The 18,254-nt window shown below is 41.4% G+C and overlaps 1 protein-coding gene across 5 annotated transcripts in view; it reads right to left on the reverse strand.

The window, feature by feature from the left end:
• LOC140200777 (serine/threonine-protein kinase 32A-like) overlaps nt 1–18,254 on the reverse strand; it is a 329,027-nt gene that overhangs the window by 110,526 nt on the left and 200,247 nt on the right. For all 5 annotated transcript variants that reach the window (XM_072264378.1, XM_072264377.1, XM_072264379.1 and 2 more), the window contains one exon: nt 10,594–10,631. In XM_072264378.1, coding sequence (XP_072120479.1) covers nt 10,594–10,631 — 38 coding nt within the window. The remainder of the gene's footprint in view (nt 1–10,593; nt 10,632–18,254) is intronic.

Below are 18,254 nucleotides of genomic sequence, written 5' to 3' on the forward strand. Positions count from 1 at the left end.
TTCCTTTAAAAGGAGAATGGTCTGCAGCGGTATTTTATTTGAAGCAAGGAAGGCGGTGAGGCTGTAGCTCATTAAGTGAGCTAGGGCAGTAGCAATAGTTTTAACAACTCAGAGGCACCAATGCGCAGACGTGTGATGTCAGCCGGGTGAGCGCTGTGTGTTTAAAAAGAGGACCCTCCCTATCCAGTGGGCAGCGGAGTGAGTGGTAGCAGAGTGAAAGGGCTTTGGCTCTGCGGGCTTTGGCGGAAGTGAGCAGAGGCTGAGGAGGAGCTTGCTCCCAGTGAGGCCCATACCACTTCCGAGGCAGTAGGCAATGTTCCACGTCCACATTTCAAAAGTTGAGGCAATGTATTGGGTAGGTCATGACAGCTGAGATCGGCCCCATGGTTTGTTCATCCTGCAGCATGTGGGAAATCAGGGATACTTCCAGTGTCCCTGACGACTATGTGTGCAGGAAATGTGTCCAGCTGCAGCTTCTGGGAGACTGCATTGAACAGCTGGATCTGCGATTGGATTCATACTAGAGCATCAGCGATGCTCAGAAAGTCGTGAATAGCCCGTTCAGTGAGTTGGCCACACCAGGTAAAGGCTACACAGGCAGAAATGGAATGGGTGGCCACTAGACAGCGTAGCAGTAGGCAGGTAGTGCAGGAGTCCTCTGAGGTCATCTCCCTCCTAAACAGATATACTGTTATGGATACTGTTGGGGGAGATGTCTCATCAGGGGAAGGCAGCAGCAGCCGAGTTCATGGCACCATGGGTGGCTCTGCGGTACAGGAGGGAAGGAAAAGGAGTGCAAGAGCTATAGCGATCGGGGATTCGACTGTAAGGGGAATAGATAGGCGTTTCTGCAGCCGCAAACAAGACTCCAGGAGGGTATGCTGCCTCCCTGGTGCAAGGGTCAAGGATGTCTCTGAGCGGCTGCAGGACACTCTGGAGTGTGAGGGTGAACAGCCAGTGGACGTGGTGCATATAGTTATCAACAATATTGGTAAAAAACAGGATGAGGTCCTACAAGGTGAATTTAGGGAGATAGGAGATAAACTAAAAAGTAGGACCACAAAGGTAACAATCTCTGGATTACTACCAGTGCCACATGCTAGTCAGAGTAGAAATCGGAGGATATATCAGATGAATAGGTGGCTTGAAAAATGGTGCAAGGGGGAGGGATTCAAATTTCTGGGGCATTGGAACCAGATCTGGAGGAGGTGGGACCGGTACAAACAGGACGGTCTGCACCTGGGCTGGACTGGAACCAATGTCCTAGGGGAAGCGTTTGCTACTGTTGTTCAGGAGGATTTAAACTAATGTGGCGGAGGGATGGGAACAAGTGCAGAAAGACAGAGGGTATGAGGGTAGAAGCAAAAAGTAGTAAGGTGAAAAGTAAAAGTGGCAGGCAGGCAAATCTAGGGCAAAAATCAAAAAGGGCCACTTTTCAACATAATTGTATAAGGGCTAAGAGTGTTGTAAAAACAAGCCTGAAGGCTTTGTGTATCAATGCAAGGAGCATTCGTAACAAGGCAGATGAATTGAAAGTGCAGATTGTTATTAATGAATATGATATAGTTGGGATCACAGAGACATGGCTCCAGCGTGACCAAGGATGGGAGCTCAACATTCAGGGATATTCAATATTCAGGAGGGATAGACATGAAAGAAAAGGAGGTGGGGTAGTGTTGCTGGTTAGAGAGGAGATTAATGCAATAGAAAGGAAGGACATTAGCCGGGAGGATGTGGAATCGATATGGGTAGAGCTGCATAAAACTAAGGGACAGAAAACGCTGGTGGGAGTTGTGTACAGGCCACCTAACAGTAGTAGTGAGGTTGGAGATGGCATTAAACAGGAAATTAGAAATGCGTGCAATAAAGGAACAGCAGTTATAATGGGTGACTTCAATCTATATATAGATTGGGTGAACCAAATTGGTAAGGGTGCTGAGGAAGAGGATTTCTTGGAATGTATGCGGGATGGTTTTCTGAACCAACATGTCGAGGAACAAACCAGAGAGCAGGCCATTCTAGACTGGGTATTGAGCAATGAGGAAGAGATAGTTAGCAATCTTGTCGTGCAAGGCCCCTTGGGTAAGAGTGACCATAATATGGTGGAATTCTTCATTAAGATGGAGAGTGACATAGTTAATTCAGAAACAAAGGTTCCGAACTTAAAGAAGGGTAACTTTGAAGGTATGAGACGTGAATTAGCTAAGGTAGACTGGCAAATGATTCTTAAAGGGTTGACGGTGGATATGCAATGGCAAGCATTCAAAGATCGCATGGATGAACTACAACAATTGTTCATCCCAATTTGGCAAAAGAATAAACCAGGGAAGGTAGTGCACCCATGGCTAACAAGGGAAATTAGGGATAGTATCAATTCCAAAGAAGAAACATACAAATTAGCCAGAAAAAGCGGCACACCTGAGGACTGGGAGAAATTCAGAGTCCAGCAGAGAAGGACAAAGGGCTTAATTAGGAAAGGGAAAAAAGATTATGAGAGAAAGCTGGCAAGGAACATAAAAACTGACTGTAAAAGCTTTTATAGATATGTGAAAAGAAAAAAATTGGTTAAGACAAATGTAGGTCCCTTACAGTCAGAAACAGGTGAATTGATCATAGGAAACAAGGACATGATAGACCAGTTGAATAACTACTTTAGTTCTGTCTTCACTAAGGAGGACATAAATAATCTTCCGGAAATAGTAGGGGACCAAGGGTCTAGTGAGATGGAGGAACTGAGAGAAATATATGTTAGTAGGGAAGTGGTGTTAGGTAAATTGAAGGGATTAAAGGCAGATAAATCTCCAGGGCCAGATGGTCTGCATCCCGGAGTGCTTAAGGAAGTAGCCCAAGAAATAGTGGATGTATTAGTGATAATTTTTCAAAACTCTTTAGGTTCTGGATTAGTTCCTGAGGATTGGAGGGTGGCTAATGTACTTTATACTTGATACTTTATACTTTATTGTCGCCAAACAATTGATACAAAGATGTACAATCATCACAGCGATATTTGATTCTGTGCTTCCCGCTCCCTGGATTACAAATATTAAATATTAAAAATATTAAAAATAGTAAAAATTAGTAAATATTAAAATTTTAAATTATAAATCATAAATAGAAAATAGAAAAATGGAAAGTAAGGTAGTGCAAAAAAACCAAGAGGCAGGTCCGGATATTTGGAGGGTACGGCCCAGATCCAGGTCAGGATCCGTTCAGCAGTCTTATCACAGTTGGAAAGAAGCTGTTCCCAAATCTGGCCATATGAGTCTTCAAGCTCCTGAGCCTTCTCCCAGAGGGAAGAGGGACGAAAAGTGTGTTGGCTGGGTGGGTTGTGTCCTTGATTATCCTGGCAGCACTGCTCCGACAGTGTGTGGTGTAAAGTGACCCCGCTTTTTAAAAACAGAGTGAGAGAGAAACCTGGGAATTATAGACCGGTTAGCCTGACATCAGTGGTGGGGAAAGTGCTGGAGTCAGTTATCAAAGATATGATAACAGCACATTTGGAAAGCAATGAAATCATCCAACAAAGTCAGCATGGATTTGTGAAAGGAAAATCATGTCTGACGAATCTTATAGAATTTTTGAGGATGTAACTAGTAGAGTGGATAGGGGAGAACCAGTGGATGTGGTATATTTGGATTTTCAAAAGGCTTTTGACAAGGTCCCACACAGGAGATTAGTGCGCTAAGTGAAAGCAGATGGTATTGGGGGTATGGTATTGATGTGGATAGAGAATTGGTTGGCAGACAGGAAGCAAAGATTGGGAATAAACGGGACCTTTTCAGAATGGCAGGCAGTGACTAGTGGGGTACCGCAAGGCTCAGTGCTGGGATCCCAGTTGTTTACAATATATATTAATGTCTTAGATGAGGGAATTAAATGCAGCATCTCCAAGTTTGCTGATGACACGAAGCTGGGCGGCAGTGTTAGCTGTGAGGAGGATGCTAAGAGGATGCAAGGTGACTTGGATAGGTTAGATGAGTGGGCAAATTCATGGCAGATGCAAATTAATGTGGATAAATGTGAGGTTATCTACTTTGGTGGCAAGAACAGGAAAACAGATTATTATCTGAATGGCGGCCAATTAGGAAAAGGGGAGGTGCAACAAGACCTGGGTGTCATTGTACACCAGTCATTGAAAGTGGGCATGCAGGTACAGCAGGCGGTGAAAAAGGCGAATGGTATGCTGGCATTTATAGCAAGAGGATTCGAGTACAGGAGCAGGGAGGTTCTACTGCAGTTGTACAAGGCCTTGGTGAGACCACACCTGGAGTATTGTGTGCAGTTTTGGTCCCCTAATCTGAGGAAAGACATTCTTGCCATAGAGGGAGTACAAAGAAGGTTCACCAGATTGATTCCTGGGATGGCAGGACTTTCATATGAAGAAAGACTGGATCGACTAGGCTTATACTCGCTGGAATTTAGAAGATTGAGGGGGGATCTTATTAAAGCATATAAAATTCTAAAGGGATTGGACGGGCTAGGTGCAGGAAGATTGTTCCTGATGTTGGGGAAGTCCAGAATGGGGGGTCACAGTTTGAGGATAGAGGGGAAGCTTTTAGGACCGAGATTAGGAAAAACTTCTTCACACAGAGAGTGGTGAATCTGTGGAATTCTCTGCCACAGGAAACAGTTGAGGCCAGTTCATTGACTATATTTAAGAGGGAGTTAGATATGGCCCTTGTGGCTAAATGGATCACGGGGTATGGACAGAAGGCAGGTACAGGGTTCTGAGTTGGACGACCAGCTATGATCATACTGAATGGCGGTGCAGGCTCAAAGGGCCAAATGGCCTACTCCTGTACCTATTTCTATGTTTCTATGATGACAAACCAGGGGACAACAACAGGAATCTAAGGAGTGCACAGATCAGAGGGATCTGAGAATACAGATCCATTATTCCTTGAAAGTGGAGTCCCAGGTAAATAGGGTTACAAAGAGAGCTTTTGGCACATTGCCTTCATAAATCAAAGAAATGAATACAGGAGTTGGGATGTTATGCTGGAGTTGTATAAGATGTTGGTGAGGCCAAATTTGGAATGCAGTTTCAGTCACCTACCTACTGGAAAGGTATTAATAAGATTGAAAGAATACAGAGGAAATTTACAAGGATGTTCCCAGGATCTGAGGTCCTGAGTTATCAGGAAAGGCTGAATAAGTTAGGACTTTATATCCTGGAGTGTAAGAAAATGAGGGAAACAAAATTGAGGGGTATAAATAGGGTATAGAAATGCAAGCAGGCTTTTTCACTGAGGTTGGGTGTGACCAGAACTAGAGATCATAGGTTAAGGGTGAAAGGTGAAATATTTTAAGGGTACCTTCTTCACTCAGAAGGTGGTGAGAGTGTGGAATGAGCTGCCAGCAGAAGTGGTGGATGGGGTTTTGACTTCAACGTTTAAGAGAAGTTTGGATAGGTTCATGGACAGTCAGGGTATGGTCCAGGTATAGGTCGATGGGACTAGGTAAGATAATAGTTTGGCACAGACTAGAGGGGCCAAAGGGCCTGTTCCTATGCTGTATTGCTCTATGACTCTGGAATCAATTATAGCATTTGAGAAGTGTTACGTGAGCACTTGTATTGCCAAGACAGAAAGCGCTTTGGTCAAGTATTAAAAGGTGGATTAATGAGGATGGGTGCCAATTGGTTGGTATGGATGGTTTGATTCCATGCTGCATGGTCTTTTCGTGTGTCCCAAGACCCTGCATTATCTGTATTCATTCAGCCTATTCCAATCAGACTTTCAGTTAGAAATGCCAAAAGGGTTAAAATTGTGGCACATTTAAGTCATACATATAACACTTGAAAAATTATATTCTGAAACACTGAAATCATAATTTAATCAACACCTCTCAAGGTCTCTTCATCAACTCAGCCAATGAAGATGCATAAAAATGTTTTTAGCTTCAATAGTTGATTGACATGTCAGAACAGGAATGGGGATAGGAATTGAAATAAAAGGCCACTAGAAAATTTAGCTGTTAGCAGATGGAGCTGACGTGCTCGACAAAGCCGTTGCCAATCTACATCAGGTCTCAGGAATGTAAAGAAAGCTGCACCAGCTAGAGCAGACAACACCAACAGATTTGCACGTGAAGTGTTGCCTGATCTAGAAGGACAGTAGTGGGCCTAGAATGGAGGTGAGGGAGGAGGCGAATGGGCAGGTGTAGCACTTCTGTCACTTGCAGGATTAAGTGCCAGAAGGTAGATTAGTTGGGGAAGGATGAATGGACAAGGGAATCACAGAGGGAGTGATCCCTCTGGAAGACAAAGAGTGGAGGTGGAGGGTGGGGGTGGTAAAGATGTGTCGGATGGTAGGGTCCTGTTGAAGATGGAAGGAGTTGCAGAGAGTGATATGTTGGATGTGGAAGCTCATGGGGTGGTAGATGAGGACAAGAGGAACTCTGAAAAGATGTCATTGTTAGGATTGATGCAGCGTTATTCATAAAATGCCTATAAAAAGTACTTATCCTCTCAGAAGTTTTCACGTTTCATTGTTTTACAACACTGAATTACAGTGGATTTAATCTGGCTTTTTTTGACACTGATCAACAGAAAAAGACCCTACCGTGTCAAAATGAAAATAGATCTCTACAAAGTGATCTAAATTAATTTGATATATAGAACACTAAATAATTGATTGCATAAGCATTCACCCACTTCAAGTCAGTATTTAGTAGATGCATCTTTGGCAGCAATTACAGCCTTGAGTCTGTGTGGATAGGCCTCTAACAGATTTGCACCTCTGGACACTGCAATTTTTCCCCATTCTTCTTTACAAAACTGCTCAAGTTCTGTCAGATTGCATGGAGATCATGACTGGCAGTCCTTTTCACGTCCAGCCACAAATTCTCAATTGGATTTAGGTCTGGACTCTGACTTGGCCACTGGAGGACATTAACTTTGTTGTGTTTAAGCCTTTCCTGTGTAGCTTTGGCTTTATGTTTGGGGTCATTGTCTTGCTGGAAAATAAACCTTCTCGCAAGTCCAGTTCTCTTGCAGACTGCATCAGGTTTTCCTCCAGGATTTATCTGTATTTTGCTGCATTCATTTTACCCTCTACCTTCACAAGCCTTCCAGGGCCTGGTGCAGGGAAGTATCGCCACAGCATAATGCAGCTTCATGGTAGGGATGGTGTGTTTTTGATTATGTGCAGTATTTGGCTTATGCCAAACATAGCACTTAGTCTGATGGCCAAAAAGCTCAATTTAGGTTTCATCAGATCATAGAACCTTCTCCCAGCTGACTTCAGAGTCTCCCACATGCCTTCTGGCACACTAGTTGAGATTTCATTTGAGCTTTTCTTCCAGCAGTGGCGCTCTCTTTGCCACTCTCCCATAAAGTTGTGACTGGTGAAGCACCCAGGCAACAGCTGTATGCGCAGTCTCTCCCATCTCAGCCACTGAAGCTTGTAACACTTCCAAAGTTGTCATAGGTCTGTTGGTGGTCTCCATCTCTAGTCCCCTTCTTGCACAGCCACTCAGTGTTTGAGAACGGCCTGCTCTAGGCAGATTTACAGCTGTACCATATTCTTTCCATTTCTTGATGATTAACTTAACTGATAACCAAGGGATATTCAGTGGCTTGTATCCATCTCTTGACTTGTACTTTTCTAGAACCTTTTTCACAGAGTTGCTTGGAGTATTCTTTTGGGTTTATGGTCTGGTTTTTGCCAGGATCCTGACTCACCAACAGTTGGACCTTCCAGATACAGGTGTATCTTTACTACAGTCAATTGAATCACCTGACTGCACACAGGTGATCTCCATTTAACTAATTATGTGACTTCTAAAACCAACTGGCTGCACCAGTGATGATTTGGTGTGTCGTATTAAAGGGGGAGAATACTTATGCAATCCATTATTCTGTGTTTTATATTTGTAATTAATTTAGATCACTTTGGAAAGATCTGTTTTCACTTTGACATGAAAGTCTTCTTCTGTTCATCAATGTTAAAAAAGCTAAATTAAATCCACACTGTGATTCAATGTTGTAAAACATATACCATGGAAACTTTCATGGGGGAGTGAATACTGTTTATAGGCACTGTATTTTCAATTGAATTTGGCAATAGTAGTTTTGCCACTTAATTCATGGAATATTTTTTGCTAATCTGGGACAAGCCATAGTTAGTGAGTAAAATACCCATGGCCCATGATTAGGGTTACTGAATGATAACTTCAGGCTCCTGTCCCGGCTATTTAAAGATTGATAGCCAGGAGAAACTTGTTGCTTGCATCACATAATTTGAGGAAAAAAAATGACCAAAATTCTTCCCAAATAGTAAAATAAAATTCTGCAATGACATTAATTTTTAAGAAGATCCATTAAATCTTTCAAGACAGAATATAAGATATAAATGTTAATTTTTTGCTCAATATCAGCCACCTCACCAGTGGCAGCAACATAAAAACACTGGGTAGTTCCCCTGTTTCAAAATGACTACAAGATAGAATACAAAATCTGAAAGTTAAAGTAATGCTGGGTAGACTGTCTAGACTATCCCCCAGCAGTTCAGACATGGGACGTTAATGTACCTTCTACATTCTAACTTATAAATAATAATTTCCATTGACAGTTTTGGGCAAAGAAAGATCTGACAGTGAGCCTCCCAGGCTGAAAGGATTTGCATAAGTGCAAGATTATTTTACATCCATCAAGATGGATTGTCTTGTGATCGTGTAAGTGATACCAGCCATATTAAGAATGAAGATCCACAGAGATCTGTGGTATCGGTATAGTGAAGGCAATTGCCCTCGGTTTTGTTGATTGGGCAGGTTTGGGTCAAGCTACAGAAGAATTTACGGAATGTAGCACCATCAGCTGTGCTGATCAATGGCCATAAAATGACACTGGAAGTGTGGACATGGTCAAATATTTTCAATAAATGCAGGTTGATTTTTGTGAAAAGCAAAATGAGCATTGCTTACACACAAAATACTCTGCAGATGCTGGGTATGCATTGCTTAGTTCATATTGAGTCATTCCAAATGACTGGAAGTTAAAACAATTGGAAATTTGCCACCACAGAACATAACTTAGATAAGTAAAGAAATATTTTTAAATAACATGATCTACTAAAGGAAACAGTCTCCAAAAATTAACTACATTTCAATCCTGGTAGCTTAACCATTCAGTGAGAAGGAATGGTATCAAATAATCCTTATGTACAAACAAGCAGCTGGATTAACTCACTGAGTTGGGCAACATTTGTGGAGGAAATGGATAGGCAACAGTTTGGGTTGAGACCCTTCATCTGTTCTGCTTGGTATATCCTTATCATCCAGTACCCAGCAGAGTAGCTAGATAAACTATCAGAATAGTCAAGGATATCGCTACTTTAAGAACTTTCCTTGTTTACTACATATTTTTTTCCAAATTCTCTTATTGAACAAGGTCACTTAGCATTATAGGGTACAGATCAGGATTGAATCTGGGTCTCTTGAGCTGAAAGAGACCAGCCCTAACTACTGTACCACAGAGCTGCCCTAATTATGATTGTATCTTCATGCCATCCATACAGATGTGCTTTCCAAAGGAAAGACATCTGAAGTTGGCAACCTTCCTATTCAAGACAACTGTCTATCTCAGTTCAGCTAAATATCGCAACCTTTGCAATGTCCAAAGTTACCTTACATTCCATTTTATGAACTAAGTAGTGAACACATCTTGAATTAAGTGGTAACAAGTTTCATTTGGATAGTATGAAGGGTTGTCAGAGGTTACAGTGGGATATTGGTAGGATGCAAAACTGGGCTGAGAAGTGGCCGATGAAGTTGAACCCAGATAAGTGTGAGGTGGTTCATTTTGGTAGGTCAAATATGATATAGCATTAATGATAAGACCCTTAGCAGTGTGAGGATCAGAGGGATCTTGGGGTCCGAGTCCATAGGACACTCAAAGCTGCTATACAGGTTGACTCTGTGGTTAAGAAGGCGTACCATGAATTGGCCTTCATCAATCGTGGAATTGAATTTAGGAGCTGAGAGGTAATGTTGCCGCTATATAGGACCTTGGTCAGACCCTACTTGGAGTACTGTGCTCAATTCTGGTCGCCTCACTACAGGAAGGACGTGGAAACCATAGAAAGGGTGCAGAGAAGATTTATAAGGATGTTGCCTGGATTGGGGAGCATGCTTTATGAGAATAGGTTGAGTGAACTCAGTCTTTTCTCCTTGGAGTGATGGAGGATGAGAGGTGTCCTGATAGAGGTGTACAAGATAATGCAAGGCATTGATTGTGTGGATAGTCAGAGGCTTTTTCTCAGGGCTGAAATGGCTATCATGAGAGGACATAGTTTTAAGGTGCTTGGAAGCAGGTACAGAGGAGATGTCAGGGATAAGTTTTTTTACGCAGAGTGTGGTGAGTGCGTGGAATGGGCTGCCGGCAATGGTGGTAGAGGTGGAAACAATAGCGTCTTTTAAGAGACTCCTGGATGGATACATGGAACTTAGAAAAATAGAGGGCTATGGGTAAACCTAGGTAGTTCCAAGGTAAGGACATGTTCGGCACAGCTTTGTGGGCCGAAGGGCTTGTACTGTGCTGTTGGTTTTCTATGTTTCTATTTATTTTCAGCTCAAGTACTCTTTGTCACTTACCATAATCATCAAGAAGAATGTTGTCAGGCTTAATGTCCCTGGAAGGGAAAAAGAAAGATGAATAACTTTTGTTAGTAGCTTCCTTCTCATTTTGAGCCTAAGGTGAATCCTTTTTCTCTAAGCTGCTTCTAACTATATCATTCTGATTTTCCAAAGCTGATAGATATTTCCAAAAGTAAGATAAATGAATAACATGCCCTGGAAATTGTGACGGCAGTCAAAGGAAGGGAACACTGATCAAACATTGGAATTGAAAGGAAATTCTATGGATTGTGCAGAACAACAAGGCATCAAGACTAACAGTTCATAATATCCTCCTACTCTTCAATTACCTCTCCATCTTAACCAATTGTTTTCTTCAGATTGTGCCCCACTGAAGTTCAGTTCTACTTAGTTAAACAAAGCATTGCACAATGGATTTCCGTGAAACTTCACTTCTGCTTCAGGCAGAAGAGCAGGATAAATTCACAGGTCCCATTGCTGGAGAGTGAGACACTTTTTGAGAAGTAAGTCAAGGATTTTATATGTTCCATCCTATGCTGTACCATCCAATTGAAGTTCAGCTTGCAACTGGAGTGAAGGAATTTACAATAGCAGCAGATCCTCAGAACAAAAGGAGACATATGCAGAACATAGTCAGTCAGTCAGTCCTGCCAAAGGTTTTCGGCCCGAAATGTCGACTGTACTTTTTTCCATAGATGCTGCATTCCTCCAGCATTTTGTGTGTATTCCTCGGATTTCCAGCATCTGCAGATTTTCTCATTTGTCATATGCAGAACATGCTGGACCCTGATTATAATCACAAATCAACAATCAATTATGATTAATAGGAATTGTGCTCAGAAGTAAGCTGTAAGTGTCAACTGTTGCTCAAGCAAAGCAACCTTTCCTCTGATTCAGAAGATTGTGGATTCTATTTCGCTTAACTGTGACCAATAACCCAGCAGAAATACTGTGAGTCCTGCTCCAGTGATGAGTCATTCTTATGTGAGGTCCTGCCTGTGACTTAAGGTGGACATAAAGGACCAATTGACACTAAGATTGTGAACATCTTTTTTCTTTCTTTTTACTATTCAAACTATATCACTGGGGATCAAATCTCAGTCACTTGGGTACATTCAAGACTGATGTCAATAGAGTTTTAGATGGTAAAATTGGCAGAGTAGACTTAAGGGGCCGAATGGTCTAATTCTGTTCCAGTGTCTTATTGTCTAAGAGATATTAGCTTAGAGCAGGAAAGTGGAGCTGAGGTAAAAGATCAGCCATAATCTTACTGAAGGGCAGAGCAATCACAAAGGCTGAATGGTCCATTCCCACTTCTATTTCCTATGTACTCAGATTCTAGCTTGTAAATCAACTTAGAAAAATGATAGGCAATTCCTGTCCCAGAATGTGAGCTTTCCATCCAGTTTATTGGATTTTCAGAATGCTAACAGTTTCACGTGAATTCAAAAACAAATTTAAGGCCATAGAAACACAGAGCAAAGGGCTGGACAGAATTCAACAAAAGATTGTAAGGAAATAGGCTTGAGAAGTGTTTGTAGTGCCAATCTAGGAGCAGTGATCCTGGTGATCTGATGAACTGTATGCTACAAATAGAACAAAGAGGAAATACTCTTCACGAGAACGCAAATGTTAGCTAAAACACTGTAATGGTGATACATTTTCAAATATACAAATTTGGTGAACCAAAGTCAATGTGAGAAAGTGTGTGACCGCAAAATTAGGTAGAAGAAGTAACCAAAGAGGCTACTATAATATTCACTTTTAGCTGAACAGGGGCTCCCATTAGATGGTATAAGTATTTCCAGGCAATGAAATGCTATGTGAGAAAGACCAAGGCTATTTTGGTAAGTCGTGAAGAAAGCTAGGATGATTTTTAATTGACAAGAAGCAAGTGAATACTGATATCCAGAGGAATGGTGGAAAACTACGGCAGCAGAAAGTGAGGAAAATAAATTGTTTATTGACTTTCACCGTGAGGAGGTTGGATTATAAAGTAAGGAAATTCTGCTTGATACTTGTGATACCATTGAATGCAGTTTTGGTCTCTGCACTTGAGGAATGATCCCATTGGTTTGGAGTACTGCAGTATGGGTTCACCCAATGTCTGAGATAGCAGAGTTATTTTATATATTGAGATTGTGTAAGATTGAAGTTTAGATGACTGCATGTAGATCCCTTTGGGACATGCATTTAGATGAATGAACAAGGAAGATCTTAAGAGGCCTTGTCCAATCCACCAAAATCAGGGGACGGTCCCAAGATAAGGGGTTGGTTATTTAAGATTAAGATGGGGAGGGATTTCTTATGTTCAGTGGTTTATTATATTCAAGGCTGCAACTGGCATGTTAAAGGGACCGTGGAAATTGGGTGGGAAGCAGTGGTCGAAAGAAAGTGGAAATTGTACAACTTATTTCTGCTTCTGCTTTTTTACATCCTTATTTCAACAAGGGGCCTTTAAGAGAAAGCCTCTCTTCATTTGTTGAGGTACTTTAAGTCTTTGCTGCAATGACTAGTGGATGCAACAAAAAAGTTTTTAAAAGACAGTTTTAATTATTCCTAAACTGTTAATCGAAGTGTCAATGTTGAATGTTAACAGGATTTGCTGACATATGCTCAATGATTCAGGAATACTGATTTTCTCACCTACTTCTAAACAACATCCATTCGTCGTAATTTTGTACAGCTAATGAGCTGCAGTTAAATCCCAGTGATTTTCAAAGCCTTCAATGACTTTTCAAGTAGTAATGAAGTCCAATGAAGGTTAAATACTGGATTTTGTCAAATAAGACAAAGAAGCAGTATTATCCATTATTGTTGAAAATGTTTCCTCAACATACATTCTTCTATTGTTCTGTGCTTCTAACATGGTTAAATTCCCCCTTTTATGAGAGGAAGGGTTTTGTTTTAAAGGTTAAGAATCTGTTTTCAAACTAATCCAGCTGTTTCATGCATAGGTGGAGAGCTGCAGTTAACCATGAATGTTCAAAAGTTACTGTCTGCTTTATTGACTCCATGCCTCATCAATAAAATGCATAGCCACAAAGTTACTACAATTGAGGTAAATACAAACCAACCTCACCTACTGTCAAGTCAACAATAAATTTATAAATCATGTGTGAAGTTGCCATCATTTATAGGACTGAAAATTAATCATTCTTCCTCACTCAACTGTTGTTAGAAATTTTACGTCCTTCCAATTCCAGCAAGCACAGGCCTAGAACAATCAAATGCTCCTTATACACTAACTTTTCATTGCTGGGATCATTATCATGAACCTTCTCTGGACATTTTCCAATGTCAATGCATTCTTTCTTAGACAAGAGGCCCATATTTCCAAGTGCAGTCTGACCAATGGCTTAAAATGCCTCAGTATTACATCCTTGCTTTTATATTCTAGTCCTCCCTAACTGAATGCGGATATTTTTTCCTTCCTTACCAGCAACACAGCCTGCAAATTAATCTTTAGGAAATCCTCCACAAGGTCTACCAAAGTGCATGGCCATAACACTTTCCTGCACTACACTCCATTAGCCACTTCTTTGCCCATTCTCCTAATCTGTCTAAGTCCTTCTGCAGACTCCCTTCTTCAAACTGATTGGTAACACAATAATTTTAAATAAATGTTGATGATTAGCTTTGTCTCTTTGATCTTTATATAGTATCAAACCAAATTGCCCAATCCTCATTATCTCCTGTGATCCTTCGAAAACCTCTTGAACCTTCCCCTGATTGATGTGAGGAAGTGTCATAGAAACATAAGACAACCTACAGCACAATACAGGCTCTACGGCCCCCAAAGCTCTGCCAAACATGTCCTTACCTTAGAAATTACCTAGGGTTACCCATAGCCCTCTATTTTTCCAAGCTCCATGTACCTTTCCAGCAGCCTCTTAAAAGACCCTATTGTATCCGCCTCCACCACCGTCGCGGGCAGCCCATTCCACGCACTCACCATGCTCTGCATAAAAAACTTACCTCTGACATCTCCTCTGTACCTACTTCCAAGCACCTTAAAACTGTGCCCTCTCATGTTAGCCATTTCAGCCCTGGGAAAAAGCCTCTGACTCTGCACACCATCTTATACACCTCTGTCAGCTCACCTCTCATCCTCCGTCGTTCCAAGGAGAAAAGGTTGAGTTCACTCAACCTATTCTCCTAAGGCATGCTCCCCAATCCAGGCAACATCTTTGTAAATCTCCTCTGCACCCTTTCTATGGTTTCCACATCCTTCCTGTAGTGATGCGATCAGTACTCCAAGTGGGGTCTGACCAAAGTCCTACATACTGTAGCTGCAACATTACCTCTCAGCTCCTAAACTCAATCCCATGATTGATGAAGGCCAATGCACCATATGCCTTCTTAACCACAGAGTCAACCTGCGCAGCAGCTTTAAGTGTCCTATGGACTCGGACATCAAGATCCCTCTGATCCTTTACACTGCCAGGAGTCTTATACTATATACTGCCATCGTATTTGACCTACCAAAATGAACCACTTCACATTTGTCTGGGTTGAACTCCATCTGCCAATTCCCAGGCCAGTTTTGTATCCTATCAAAGTCCCGCTGTAACCTCTGACAACCTTCCAGACTATCCATAACACCCCCAACCTTGGTGTCATCAGCAAATTTACTAACCTATCCTTCCACTTCCTCATCCAGCTCATTTATAAAAATCATGAAGAGAAGGGGTCCCTGAGGCACACCACAGGTGACCGACCTCCATGTAGAATACGACCACTCTTTACCTTCTGTGGGCAAGCCAGTTCTGGATCCACAAAACAATGTTCCCTTGGATCCCATGCCTTCTTACTTTCTCAGAAAACCTTGCATGGGGTACCTTATCAAATTCCTTGCTGAAATCCATATACACTATGTGTCAGATGGAGATTAACCAGAAACAAGAGAAGTGTTTCACTTTGGAAGGTTCAATTTGAGGGCAGAATACAGGTTTAATGGCAGGATGCTTCACAGTTTGGAGGAACAGAGGGATCTTGGGATCTACTTCCAAATATCCCTCACAGTTGCCAAACAAGGTGATAGGGTTGCTAAGAAGGCGTGTTGTGTGTTGGCTTTTATTAGTCAGAGGATTGAGTTAATTTTATTTGTGTTTTTATTTCGAGATACAGCGTGGAAAAGGCTACCTGGCCCTTCGAGCTGCGCTACCCAGCAACTCCCGACAAACCCAATTTAACCCAAGTCTAATTACACGACAATTTACAATGACCAATTAGCCTACTAACTGCTATGTCTTTGGACTGTGGGAGGAAACTGGAGCACTCAGAGAAAACCCCTGCATTCAATGGGAGTACATAAAGAGGGAGCCGCAGCTCTCTAAAAACTCTTGGAATATTGTATTCAGTTCTGATTGCCTCATTATAGGAAGAATGTGGACATTTTAGAGAGGGTGTATTATAGACCACCAAATGAGGAACGAGAATTGGAGGAGCAAATTTGTAAGGAGATAGCAGGTATTTGTAGTAAGCACAAGGTTGTGATTGTGGGAGATTTTAATTTTCCACACATAGACTGGGAAGCCCATACAGTAAAAGGGCTGGATGGTTTGGAGTTTGTCAAATGTGTGCAAGATAGTTTTTTGCAGCAATACATAAAAGTACCAACCAGAGAAGGGGCAGTGTTGGATCTCCAGTTAGGGAATGAGATAGGGTAGGTGACTTAAGTATCTGTTGGGGAGCAGTTCGGGTCCAGTGATCACAATGCCATTAGTTTCAATATAATTATGGAGAAGTATAGGACTGGACCCAGGGTTGAGAGTTTTGATTGGAGAAAGGCTAACTTTGAGGAGATGCGAAAGGATTTAGAAGGAGTGGATTGGGACAATTTGTTTTATGGGAAGGATGTAATAGAGAAATGGAAGTCATTTAAAGGTGAAATTTTGATTGTACAGGATCTTTATATTCCTGTTAGGTTAAAAGTTTGAGAGAGCCATGGTTTTCAAGAGATATTGGGAACTTGGTTCGGATAAAGAGAGGTATCTACAATAAATATAGGCAACATGGACTAAATGAGGTGCTTGAGGAATATAAAGAATGTAAAAATAATCTTAAGAAAGAAATTAGGAAAGTTAAAGAAGATACGAGGTTGCTTTGGGAAGTAAGGTGAAAATAAATCGAAAGGGTTTCTACAGTTATATTAATAGCAAAAGGATAGTGAGGGATAAAATTGGTCCCTTAGAGAATCAGAGTGGACAGCTATATGTGGAGCCAAAAGAGATGGGGGAGACTTTGAACAATTTCTTTTCTTCGGTATTCACAAAGGAGAAGGATATTGAATTGTGTAAGGTAAGGGAAACAAGTAGGGAAGTTATGGAAACTATGATAATTAAAGAAGAGGAAGTACTGGCGCTTTTAAGGAATATAAAAGTGGATAGGTCTCTGGGTCCTGACAAGATATTCCCTAGGACCTTGAGGGAAGTTAGTGTTGAAATAGCAGGGGCACTGACAGAAATATTTCAAATGTCATTAGAAATGGGGATGGTGCCGGAGGATTGGTGTATTGCTCATGTTGTTTCATTGTTTAAAAAGGGTTCTAAGAGTAAACCTAGCAATTGTCGGCCTCTGAATTTGACATCAGTGGTGGGTAAATTAATGGAAAGTATTCTTAGAGATGGTATATATAATTATCTGGATAGACAGGGTCTGATTAGGAACAGTCAACATGGATTTGTACATGGAAGGTCAGGTTTGACAAATCTTATTAAATTTTTTGAAGAGGTTACAAGGAAAGTTGACGAGGGTAAAGCAGTGGATGTTGTCTATATGGACTTCAGTAAGGCCTTTGACAAGGTTCCACATGGAAGGTTAGTTAGGAAGGTTCAATCGTTAGGTATTAATATTGAAGTAGTAAAATGGATTCAGCAGTGACTGGATGAGAGATGCCAGAGAGTAGTGGTGGGTAACCGTTTGTCAGGTTGGAGGCCTGTGACTAGTGGTGTGCCTCAGGGATCTGTACTGGGTCCAATGTTGTTTGTTATATATATTAATGAGCTGGATGATGGGGAGGTAAATTGGATTAGTAAGTATGCAGATGATACTAAGATAGGTGGAGTTGTGGATAATGAAGTAGGTTTTCAAAGCTTGCAGAGAGATTTAGGCCAGTTAGAAGAGTGGGCAGAAAGATGGCAGATAAAATTTAATGCTGATAAATGTGAGGTGCTACATTTTGGTAGGACTAATCAAAATAGGACATACATGGTAAATGGTAGGGCATTGAAGAATGCAGTAGAACAGTGGGATCTAGGAATAATGGTACATAGTTCCCTGAAGGTGGAATCTTATGTGGATCGGGTGGTGAAGAAAGCTTTTGGTATGCTGGTCTTTATAAATAAGAGCATTGAGTATAGGAGTTGGGATGTAATGTTAAAATTGTACAAGGCCAAATTTGGAGTATTGTGTGCAGTTCTGGTCACTGAATTATAGGAAAGATGTCAACAAAATAGAGAGAGTACAGAGAAAACTTACTGGAATGCTACCTGGGTTTCATCACCTAAGTTACAGAGAAAGGTTGAACAAGTTGGGTCTTTATTCTTTGGAGCGTAGAAGGTTGAGGGGGGACTTGATAGAGGTATTTAAAATTATGAGGGGGATAGATAGGGTTAACGTGGATAGGCTTTTTCCATTGAGAGTAGGGGAGATTC

This window comes from Mobula birostris, chromosome 7 (assembly GCF_030028105.1).
Source record: "Mobula birostris isolate sMobBir1 chromosome 7, sMobBir1.hap1, whole genome shotgun sequence".
In the NCBI taxonomy this organism is placed as follows: domain Eukaryota; kingdom Metazoa; phylum Chordata; class Chondrichthyes; order Myliobatiformes; family Myliobatidae; genus Mobula; species Mobula birostris.